The 10,191-nt window shown below is 35.3% G+C and overlaps 1 protein-coding gene across 1 annotated transcript; it reads right to left on the reverse strand.

The window, feature by feature from the left end:
• Window positions 1–1,089: 1,089 nt before the first annotated feature.
• cplx4a (complexin 4a) lies at window positions 1,090–9,839 on the reverse strand. Its single transcript, XM_077497336.1, has 3 exons — window positions 8,871–9,839; window positions 7,374–7,461; window positions 1,090–2,977 (listed from the first exon to the last, which is right to left on the reverse strand). The coding sequence occupies exons 1-3, from the start codon at window positions 9,032–9,034 to the stop codon at window positions 2,750–2,752; spliced, it is 480 nt and encodes a 159-aa protein (XP_077353462.1). The 5' UTR covers window positions 9,035–9,839; the 3' UTR covers window positions 1,090–2,749.
• Window positions 9,840–10,191: the final 352 nt, after the last annotated feature.

Genomic DNA, 10,191 nt, shown 5'->3' on the forward strand with positions numbered 1-10,191 from the left:
GCCTTACTATACATGGTCGTTTTTTTGTCGGAAAAAAAAAGCCTTACTATACATGGTTGTTTTTTCGTTGGAAAAAAAAGCCTTACTATACATGGTCATTTTTTTTGTCGGAAAAAAAAATCCTTACTATACATGGTCGTTTTTTCGTCTGAAAAAAAGCCTTACTATACATGGTTGTTTTTTTGTTGGAAAAAAAAGCCTTACTATACATGGTCGTTTTTTTGTCTGAAAAAAAAAGCCTGACTATACATGGTCGTTTTTTTTTGTCTGAAAAAAAGCCTTACTATACATGGTCGTTTTTTTGTCGGAAAAAAAAGCCTGACTATACATGGTCGTTTTTTTTTGTCTGAAAAAAAGCCTTACTATACATGGTCGTTTTTTTGTCGGAAAAAAAAGCCTTACTATACATGGTCGTTTTTTTGTCGCCATAAAAAAAAAAGCCTTACTATACATGGTCGTTTTTTCGTCGGAAAAAAAAGCCTTACTATACATGGTCATTTTTTTTGTCGGAAAAAAAAAGCCTGACTATACATGGTCGTTTTTTTGTCGGAAAAAAAAAAAAGCCTTACTATACATGGTCGTTTTTTTGTCGGAAAAAAAGCCTTACTATACATGGTCGTTTTTTTGTCGAAAAAAAAAGCCTTACTATACATGGTCGTTTTTTTGTCAGAAAAAAAAGCCTTACTATACATGGTCGTTTTTTCGTCTCAAAAAAAGCCTTACTATACATGGTCGTTTTTTTGTCGAAAAAAAAAGCCTTACTATACATGGTCGTTTTTTTGTCGGAAAAAAAAAGCCTTACTATACATGGTTGTTTTTTCGTCTGAAAAAAAAGCCTTACTATACATGGTCATTTTTTTGTCGGAAAAAAAAGCCTTGTATGGCGTTTTTTGTTTTTGTTTTTAAAAACGACCATATATAGTAAGGCGTTTTTTTTTTTTTTTTTTTTTTTTTTTTTTCCACGTGCCAGTATCCCGACGTGCAAGTACCCCAACGTAATCCAAATTTGGAAAAAAAAAAAAAAAAAAAAAAAAAGTACAAAATAAAATAAAAAAAATAAAAAATAAAGCATCCAGCATTGCTGAAAAATACTGCATAATACACGTCTTTATTTGATCCACACATTCATATATACATTATTTATTCAACTCACTTTGTGCAGTGGAATGCTGCAGATATTATCATTTATATATACTGTTAATTTCAAATGAATGTGAGAAAATTATAACAAGCGTCTGTTGCGTCGATAACAGATCTAAACGTCTCAATTAACTCAAACACCACATACAAAAAAAACAAAACACAACAACAACAATCTAGCATAATCATTTTAGTGACGGAAAGTTCAAACACTTTTTTTTCAACAGCCTGTAAACACTCTTGTAGGAGATTATAACATTTTTGCTTGGGCCATAAAAATGATATTGTGTTATAAGTGGGAGAAAAATACATTCAACATCATTTTCGAAAAAGGTCTTTATGGAAAGTCAGGACACTTGGATTGATTCATCTAATTTTGGATTTTGGTGTCACTGTTATATATTTTTTTTATATTTGATTTCTTGAGTTGGTGGATTTAGGATTTGTTTCTGTATGCAGGTAGTTGTAGTTCATAATGAAACAAAGAAATTGGATGTATGTTTAATTCAACAACAACGACAAAAAAACATTGAAAAGGTTATTTTATATTTAGATTTTTTTATGCATTGTAACAAGTAACCAAATAAATAAGCTATTTGAGATTTTAAACTAAAATGACGATATTTGATTTATACGATGTAATATTTGTATATTTTTGAGTGTCCAGATTTAGATTTGGTGTGTTTTAATGCAAGGTAGCTGGCTGCGATCTTAATTAAAATTCAACAAGAAATTTTAATTATTTTTTGTTCTTTTTCAATGCTTAAAATGAACATATACGCTAGAGTGCAAAAGTATTTGGACCACCACTAGCTTTGCTGTTCTAAAATAAAAAAATATATATATTATTGTGGAAACAACATACAACAGTAATTAGTATGATAGATATAAGGATTAAGCAAACGAAAACAAATCCCACAAAATTTACATTACATTTTGGTATGGATCTGGATAAAGGTGCAGATACATGGTTTTTTTTTTAGTGACTGAATCATAATGTTCATACTCATGTGTTTGAGAACCACTACTTAACTCATTTACTCCCAATAACGTATAAATACGTTTTTTTTAAATGCTCTAAGTGCCCCAAAGACGTATTTATACGTTGTTTTTGTTTTTTAATGCTAGAGCATACAGAAGGCTTTGATGCAGCCTCTCAACTGCAAAGAACGGTTGCATTAATGGTAGTTATTACACAAACGGCCAGCAGGTGGCAGCAGAGCAAAGGAGATGAACCAAGGCCATCTAGAAAAAAAGCTCAATTACTTACAATTTTAAATAGATTTGTGAAAACTGATGAAACTTAGCTCTCTTCTAATGCTAATTGCTGCAAAACGGAAACAGATAGAAACATACTTTTTTTCCTGATGAAAGAAGAGACTTTAATCTTTCTTTTGATAGGTTCCAGCAATAGAACACAATATTCTGTGGGCCTTGCAAAATCAGTCAAAGTCCAGTAAAACGGCCGGGAGCGAACGGGATTGCGAAACGTGAAAATGGCTGGGAGTGAATGAGTTAATGATCGCTAGCGTTGCTAAAACAACAAATCCGATGGTGGCTTTTGCACAGTGGCTTCTTTCCTCTTCTTTTTTTCTCGTTTCTCATTTCCTCACATGACTACGCACTTTTCCTCGGCTTTGGTCTTGAGCTCGGTGACGGTGGCCGACGCCTTCTCCTTCAGCTGGTCCATGTCCATGTTCTGCAAGTTCTGAATCTGGCCCATGAGGGAGTCCTTGCCCTCCTCCTCGGTGGCGTCCTCGTCCACCATCTTGAGCAGCTCCTCGGGCACGTCCACGTCGTCGCCGGCCATCTCGATCATGTTCTCGTCCTGCTCGCTCTGCCATCAAACAACAACAAAAAATGCTTCAATGTGAGTTTGTACACAAAGTACTTGTCAGGTAGTTTAGTTAGCTCATTGACTCCCAGCCATTTTCACTGACCAGCTGTTTTTCTGGATTTTGAAAGTCCTACAGAGTATTGTGTTCTATTGCTATAAAAACATGGAACCTAACAAAAGAAAGATTAGAGTCTCTTCTTTCATCAGGAAAAAAAAAAATTATCGATTTCCCTTTTTGCAGCAATAAGCATTAGAATATAGCTAAGTTTCATCATTATTCACATTCCTGTTGAAAACATAGTTAAAAAGAGCTTGTTGCAACATCGTCCTGGTTGATCTCTTATACTCTGCTGCCACCTGATGGCCGTGTTTTTTGTAATAACTACTATTGCTTTAAGCCACCACTTCATGTCAGAAGCTGCATCAAAGCCTTCTGTTTGATCATGCATAAAAAACAAAAAACAAAAAAAAACGTCTCAATATGTTTTTGGGAGTGAAGGATAAAGTATTAAAAAATAATAATTTACATAACTTACTTGAATCCCTCAGGATCCCTGGCCAACTTCTCAATTCAGGATGTTTATTTTTCTTTGGTCCCATTTTAAATCTATCCTCGTTGTGTTGTGCTAGCATCATACTAGCCAGTGCTAAGCTAGTTTGTCTTTAATATTTTTTTTCCCTAGAAACTATAAATATTGGTTGCACATCAGGAAAAAAAGAAAGATTTTGTATATATGCCAATTTATTTCCTCAATATCCTTAGTAAATAACGGCGGTATCTCGAGGACAAATTTGTGACATATTAATATGTGTGAAGGAGTTGTGAATGAGGTGATGACCCAAATTTGTGTTGTTCGCCCTTGGCAGAATCCTCTTCTCCACTGATTGTCATCTTAGTTATTTTGGAGGCAAATGTTTTTGTCTTTTAGAAGGATTAGGCCGACCCCCCCACAAAAAAACAAACAAACAAACAAACAAACAAACGAACAAACGAACAAAAAAACCCCTTCATATCATACATTTTCTTGAAACTTTGTGAGTAGCCTATGCGAGGGAATTCCCATGAGAAAGGTAAACAACCTTTTCCCGGATTAACATAATGTTTTTTGCGCAAGTTATGAAAGCAATGCAAGATTGAATTGATTGAATGCAAGATTAGATACGCTGTAAACAAGTGGATGAATCTTTCTTAATCTGTGTTATTTCAATAATGAACCTGTTGTGTAAAAAATAAAAATAAAAACAGGTAGGAGCAGTAAGAGGAGAAAACACCATTTTTTTTTCAATGTTTTTTTTTTTAGCTACCTAATCTATTTCAGAAAACAAAAAACATGGGATAATGAAAATGTTTATTGTGTGACAATCAAAAACGCTTTTGTTCATCTTGAATAAGTAACAATGCGATACATGCTTTTTAATTTGTAATTCCAACTTTTTTTTTTTTTTACTTTGATTTGATTTATTTTAGACTCACATCCATCCCAAAAGCAAAATCACAAATATATTTTCAAAGCTCACAAAATTTTGAGACTATTACAGTACTTTTCTTCTAAATTGACATAAATAAATTGATATATTCGCTGTGACGTAATTCAAAATTTCGTGTTTTTTTAAACAAATAGTTTATCTTCAGATTTTGAAGAAAAAGAAAAAAACTTACAAAATGTGGAAACGCGTGTATTTTGTTTGCATTTTGTATTTTTGTCATTATTTGACAGTTTGTATGATTAGTTGTGACAGAATTCCAAATTCCTTAATTTAGTTTTCTGAACTTATTACCGGACGTAATGCAGTATAAAGTATATCCCATACGGTTCTCATCTGTTGCCACATGTTAAGGCGAAAGCAACTTGAATAGACTTTAAGAACACGTTTATAACCTTCATAATGTTGTGTGTACTATATTTAGGTATAAATGCTTAGGCTATATGTTCAAAATGCCTTTCATAACACCTTATTAAAAATTAATGATGGACATCTGGAAGAATGAAATATTGTAAGTCTGTAGCGTTGTAATCTTTTGGGTCCGGACCAACCCATTAAGACACTGCACTAGAACCTACTAATATGTATTTAACAATAAATAAATAAATAGAATTATTGACAATAAAACATTTTTTAAAAAATCAATTAAATTCTAATTGGAACACACCGGTAATTTCCCGTAATTCCAAATGTTTCCAAATGTTCACAAAATACATTTTGGGTGGCATTTGAGACGTGAAAGGGCAAGCTGGATTTCAAAATAAAAGCTGTTATTTTGTTGAACCCATCTATTTGCCTGCCCAGGCGAGGTCACGTGACTAAAGGTCCAATGATGGGGATTATCCACAGTCTAAAGATAACCAACATCCACCGAGTCGCACGAGACGCTAATGCCATAAGATGGAGCACAACTTCCTGGTATTCTGTGAAATGTATTTACCTCTTCAACTAACCCTTCCCCCAGTTTTCAAGAAAGAATCCATTGTATGCGTTCACTATTGTCGCAAATCTATTTCGCTTTAAATAAAGACAAAATGTCCTTTATTGTTGTGCGTACAATGTAAACATCATTCGAGCGGAATCATTCGATTTATACATAGATGTGCTTTAAAGGGCCACAGAGCGGCCATTGTTTTTTCTTTCATCACCCAATAGCGGACGAGGTCACGAGCATACATTAAAATGACACTTTAGGGTTTCTCTTTTGTTGTAAAACGCTTCATTAGAAGCTCTAATTAAATTATGGATGACATACCTTTTGTGTGCCCTCCATCCCTACTACAGGTTCCGTAATAGTCCGTGTTTTTTTTTTTTTTTTTTACCCTATGAATGCAAAATACAAAGTAGGAGAAGTCCGATCACATGGACTGACGCAGTACAAAGTGATCTCTGCTTGGGTCAACACCTTCCTGTCTAATCCGGTGACACACTTTGCACCTCCTCTTCTAATCACCGTCATGCCGACATGACATTACAGACATGGAAGATTTGGAACACCTAATGGCCAATGAATGTTTCAGTGTCGATGGACACTGTTAGATAAATTGAGGTTAACAACATTAACACATTGACTCAAAGTGTCATAATTTAGCTTGTGTCTGGGGGAAAAAAAACTACAACAACAACAACTGCCAGTAAAGACAAAAATAAATACATAAAAAAGCCTACTAGAACATCTGAACTTTAAATAGTGAAGCACATGCAGACTCCCATTCAACAAGAGTTTGAATGTGAATGAAGTTCATTCTGAGCCTAGCAAGATAGCAGTTAGAAGAGGGTGTGCACACTTGTGCAACCACATGATCTCATCATTTGTTGATTCTCTTGAGAAGAGGTTATAGGCCACATTACCGTGAAAAAAGGTTTGCAATGGTTTGTCTTGGTCTTATTTTTTTTTTTTAAATCACAAAAACGTAGCATTTGAACAGGGGTGTGTATACTTTTTCTACCAAGTGTACATGATGTCTTAATTAACTATGATTTAAGTGGTGGTTGATTTATTTTTGTTTTTCATTTTATTTTTTTCATATTTCTGATAAAAGAAAATACATTTTTTACATGACGGTAGATATGGTTGAGTGAAACAATTTAAAAATTTCATGATTTAAAAAAAAAATTGTAAAAAACATATCTTTTATTTTTTGCTTCAAATAAAAACAAAAGATGTAGCTGCTTTTTTCATTTGACAAATTTCACGTTTTATTATTTCAACTCAAATATGTAAATCACAAAAACATTTCTTCATGTTTTGAATAAAAATAGTGGACGGAATTTGGCAATACATTTTTTTTTTATTTGTTATGATTATACGCTCTGATTAGTGATATTTTTATTTTTTTATTTTTTTTGACAATTTTTCCCTCTGGTAACTATATAAACTTGATTCTACTGTATTAACAATGTATTTAACAGCAAGTACCATTAATAATTCAAATTCAAATATTAGCCTTTCATTTTATTTTCGGGTGGTGTTGAGACATGAAAAATCGATCCTTTAAATCGAATTTTAAAATAAAGCTGCTGATGAATTCCACGTTGTAGTTCCACGTGCACATCATTCACATGCATATACAAAATGGTGGTCTCCATTATTGTATTTGTATAATTAGGCAGATATGATCTGAAATCAGGAAGTCAACCCAACATTTTCTTCACCTGTTTTCTCAGTTTGGTCATGTGACATTAGCAAGCTGAGCCATGATTGGTCATTTCCTAAACAACTGTGATGTCATTTCCTGTCGACAGGAAGTGGCAAAATGGCTGCCCCCCTTAGATGGATACAAATAGTTGGATTTTGCTGCTTCATTCATATTCCACAAATGACGTATGTGACTAGTGGGGGTACATAGAACATATTATGATAAAGGAAAAACATTGTTTTGGGTGGAAGGAGGACTTTGATTGCGCCTACCTTGGGCAGCCTGTACTTTTCTCTGAGGCACACCCTCAGCGTCGCCCTCTCGGCCTTCTTGTGCAAGAAATCGGCATCTCGCTCCATCCTGGAACACATTCATTCATTCATCACATGTTGTATTTAATCTGAAAGGACTCGCAAAATGTCACATCGATTTTGTCTTGTCTTTATGTCCTGATTTTTAATGAATGGTGACCAGTGATCATATCATCAACTATTTTTGTTTTCGGTGTGTTTAAATCCATCCATTAGACAACAATATAGGATACTAATCATTGTGGCCCAATGATCTTAAAGGGATACTTGACTCATTGGGCCATTTTCAGCAGTAAAAGTTAATCATTTGTCCAGAATGAATGTGATAACTTCATTATTTATATTTATATATATTTAAAGTATGCTTGTTTGTTCCAGGTTTGACTCTTTGCAACGTTTCTTGTCGGTGAGAGTACTTTTTCCTCAGCCAATTATAGAACGGGATTATCAGTCCAGACAGGGAGGAGCACATTGAAAATCAACAAAACATACAAGTACACATGCAGCTTTTTTTTTTTTTAAGCACACTTGTTTTGTTTTAATTTAGAGCATAAACCTTAATGTTATGTAACCATAATTAAAAAAATAAAATCAAAATCAAGGCTTTATAGTTTTGCCATCAGCTCTCAGAGGACTTGATGCAACATGGGGAAATGATTGAATTCTTCCTGTTTAATTAATATATCTAATGTTAAAATAATAATAAATAATCGTAAAGTAACAGTTTCCAAACAAGAGAGGCTGATAAATCCCGTGATGTAATTTGGGTTTGACGGGATTTGCTTCATGCTGCGGGACGCCACCCCCACATCCCAAACCGCCTTGTCACAAACGCTTTTTTTCCCTCCAAATACAAATTATTCTAAGTAGGTTATGTACTGGAGACTCAGTTTTAGTATATAATTTTGTGATTGCTTACTAAAATAATCTATGGTATGTCATCCAGAAAGGCCAAAACATCCAAATGATAGATGATGGCAGATTATTGATTAACGTACAGCACAGACTCACAAAATAATGCCTGGACAATGTAAATATTTTCATCCTTGTATAAAATGGTCTACTTTCTGGGAAAAAATGGCATTTTTGTAATTTTGTATAAAGAAAATCTCACGTGAAATGCTCTATTTAAAAGGATTATTAATCCATATGCAGCATTTACATATGTGAACACTGTAAAATGAAATATTGTTTATTGATTGCATGCAATTAATTGAATCCATTTTGTGATCAAATCATGATGTGAACCTCAACAAAAACCAAATAAAAGGCCAGATTAAATCAGATTATTGGTCTACATGTAGCCAGGACAAATTAACGTATTTAAAAATACCCGATTTTTAGAGGTGACAACTTGTTCTAAAATTGCAGAAGTACATTTTTTTTTATTCCACTCGATGTGTGCAGTCTTTTTCAAGGTCAACCCGCGTTAATCCAAAATGGAGGCCTGTGACTTACTTCTCCTCCACCAACTGTTTCTGGTACTCTTCGTACTCCTCGCGCGTCATTCCCGCCGCCTTGGCCGGGTCCGTGGGGGTGGCCTCCTCCTCCTTGTCTCCTCCGCCGCCCAGGCCCATTCCCGAGAGCGGGTTCCCGATCATGCTCTTGATTAAGAAAGCCATGGCGACTCTTGGGTTGTTTTCTTGGGGGGCCGAGGAACGAGGAAAATGGCTTCTCCGCTTCCCTTTAGCTCCCCGTAGCTGTCGGGCTAACCTGCTGCTTGTCTATGCGACCAAGGACGCACTGATGACAAGCAACAAACACACGCAATCTCTCACACACGTACACACAAGGTTGTGTGCTTCTGCCATAATCTGGATTAAATCCTCCCCGGCTCCACTATGCTAAGAGACAGATGGCCTGTTTCCTATCTATTTTTAAATCAAGCGCTTACATGCTTTTTTCTTTAATTGATTGCGCACCAAAAAGCATGTTTTAAAAACAGAGTTCGAGATGGTCGCTTCGTTGAATTAGCGGAGTACGTGCGGCACTACGGTGGCGAGAGAGACGGGATTACAGGTCTTGTTTATCCTCGCTGGAGCCTTTCTCCGTGCCGTGCTGTTGTTTGAGAGGGAGACGATGATTGACAGGTGGGAGAGGGAGCCAGGGAGGGTTTGTTGCTTCTTGTTACGTTTAAAGTGTATCTAACTTATTATATATTTGCTAAAATGCTTCACACTCATATGAACTTTAAGTGAACTAATTCACACCCATTTCTTCAGATGAACTGTACCAGACAGTGTGGCTGTGTTTAAAATGAGTCTCAAAGTCTGGAACAGAAGCGAAAACGAGAACTTTCATTGCTAATGGATAATCACATGCTTACTTAAAACACACTTACATCCAAGCAGACAGATATGTTATTTTAAGATAATGCAGCTTTGCACTATTGCGCTTTCCCCACCCCTTAGTAGTGCAACGCTATTTTTTTGTAACCGGATAGGGAACAATCCCAATAAAAAGAGAGGCCGCAAGAGAAGTGCCAGAGCATCTTTGACAGTTTGTACCTGACAACTCTGCTCTCTAGTCAGGTGTGGAGTTCCAACACACCTAATTTCAAATGATCAGCTCATCAGCCAGCTCAGCAGTACCTTGATAATGATCTGATCATTTGAATCAGGTGTGTTGGAGGAGGTAAACACCTAAAACATGCTAAGATTGTGGTCATCGAGGACCAGATTTTGACAGCCCTGATCATATCTTTCACAAAATATTGGTACATTTGACGAACGTATGGACTCTTATGACCACTATTGCTTTCAGAATTTGGTGGCAACTA

The sequence above is a fragment of the Festucalex cinctus genome, chromosome 15 (assembly GCF_051991245.1).
Source record: "Festucalex cinctus isolate MCC-2025b chromosome 15, RoL_Fcin_1.0, whole genome shotgun sequence".
In the NCBI taxonomy this organism is placed as follows: domain Eukaryota; kingdom Metazoa; phylum Chordata; class Actinopteri; order Syngnathiformes; family Syngnathidae; genus Festucalex; species Festucalex cinctus.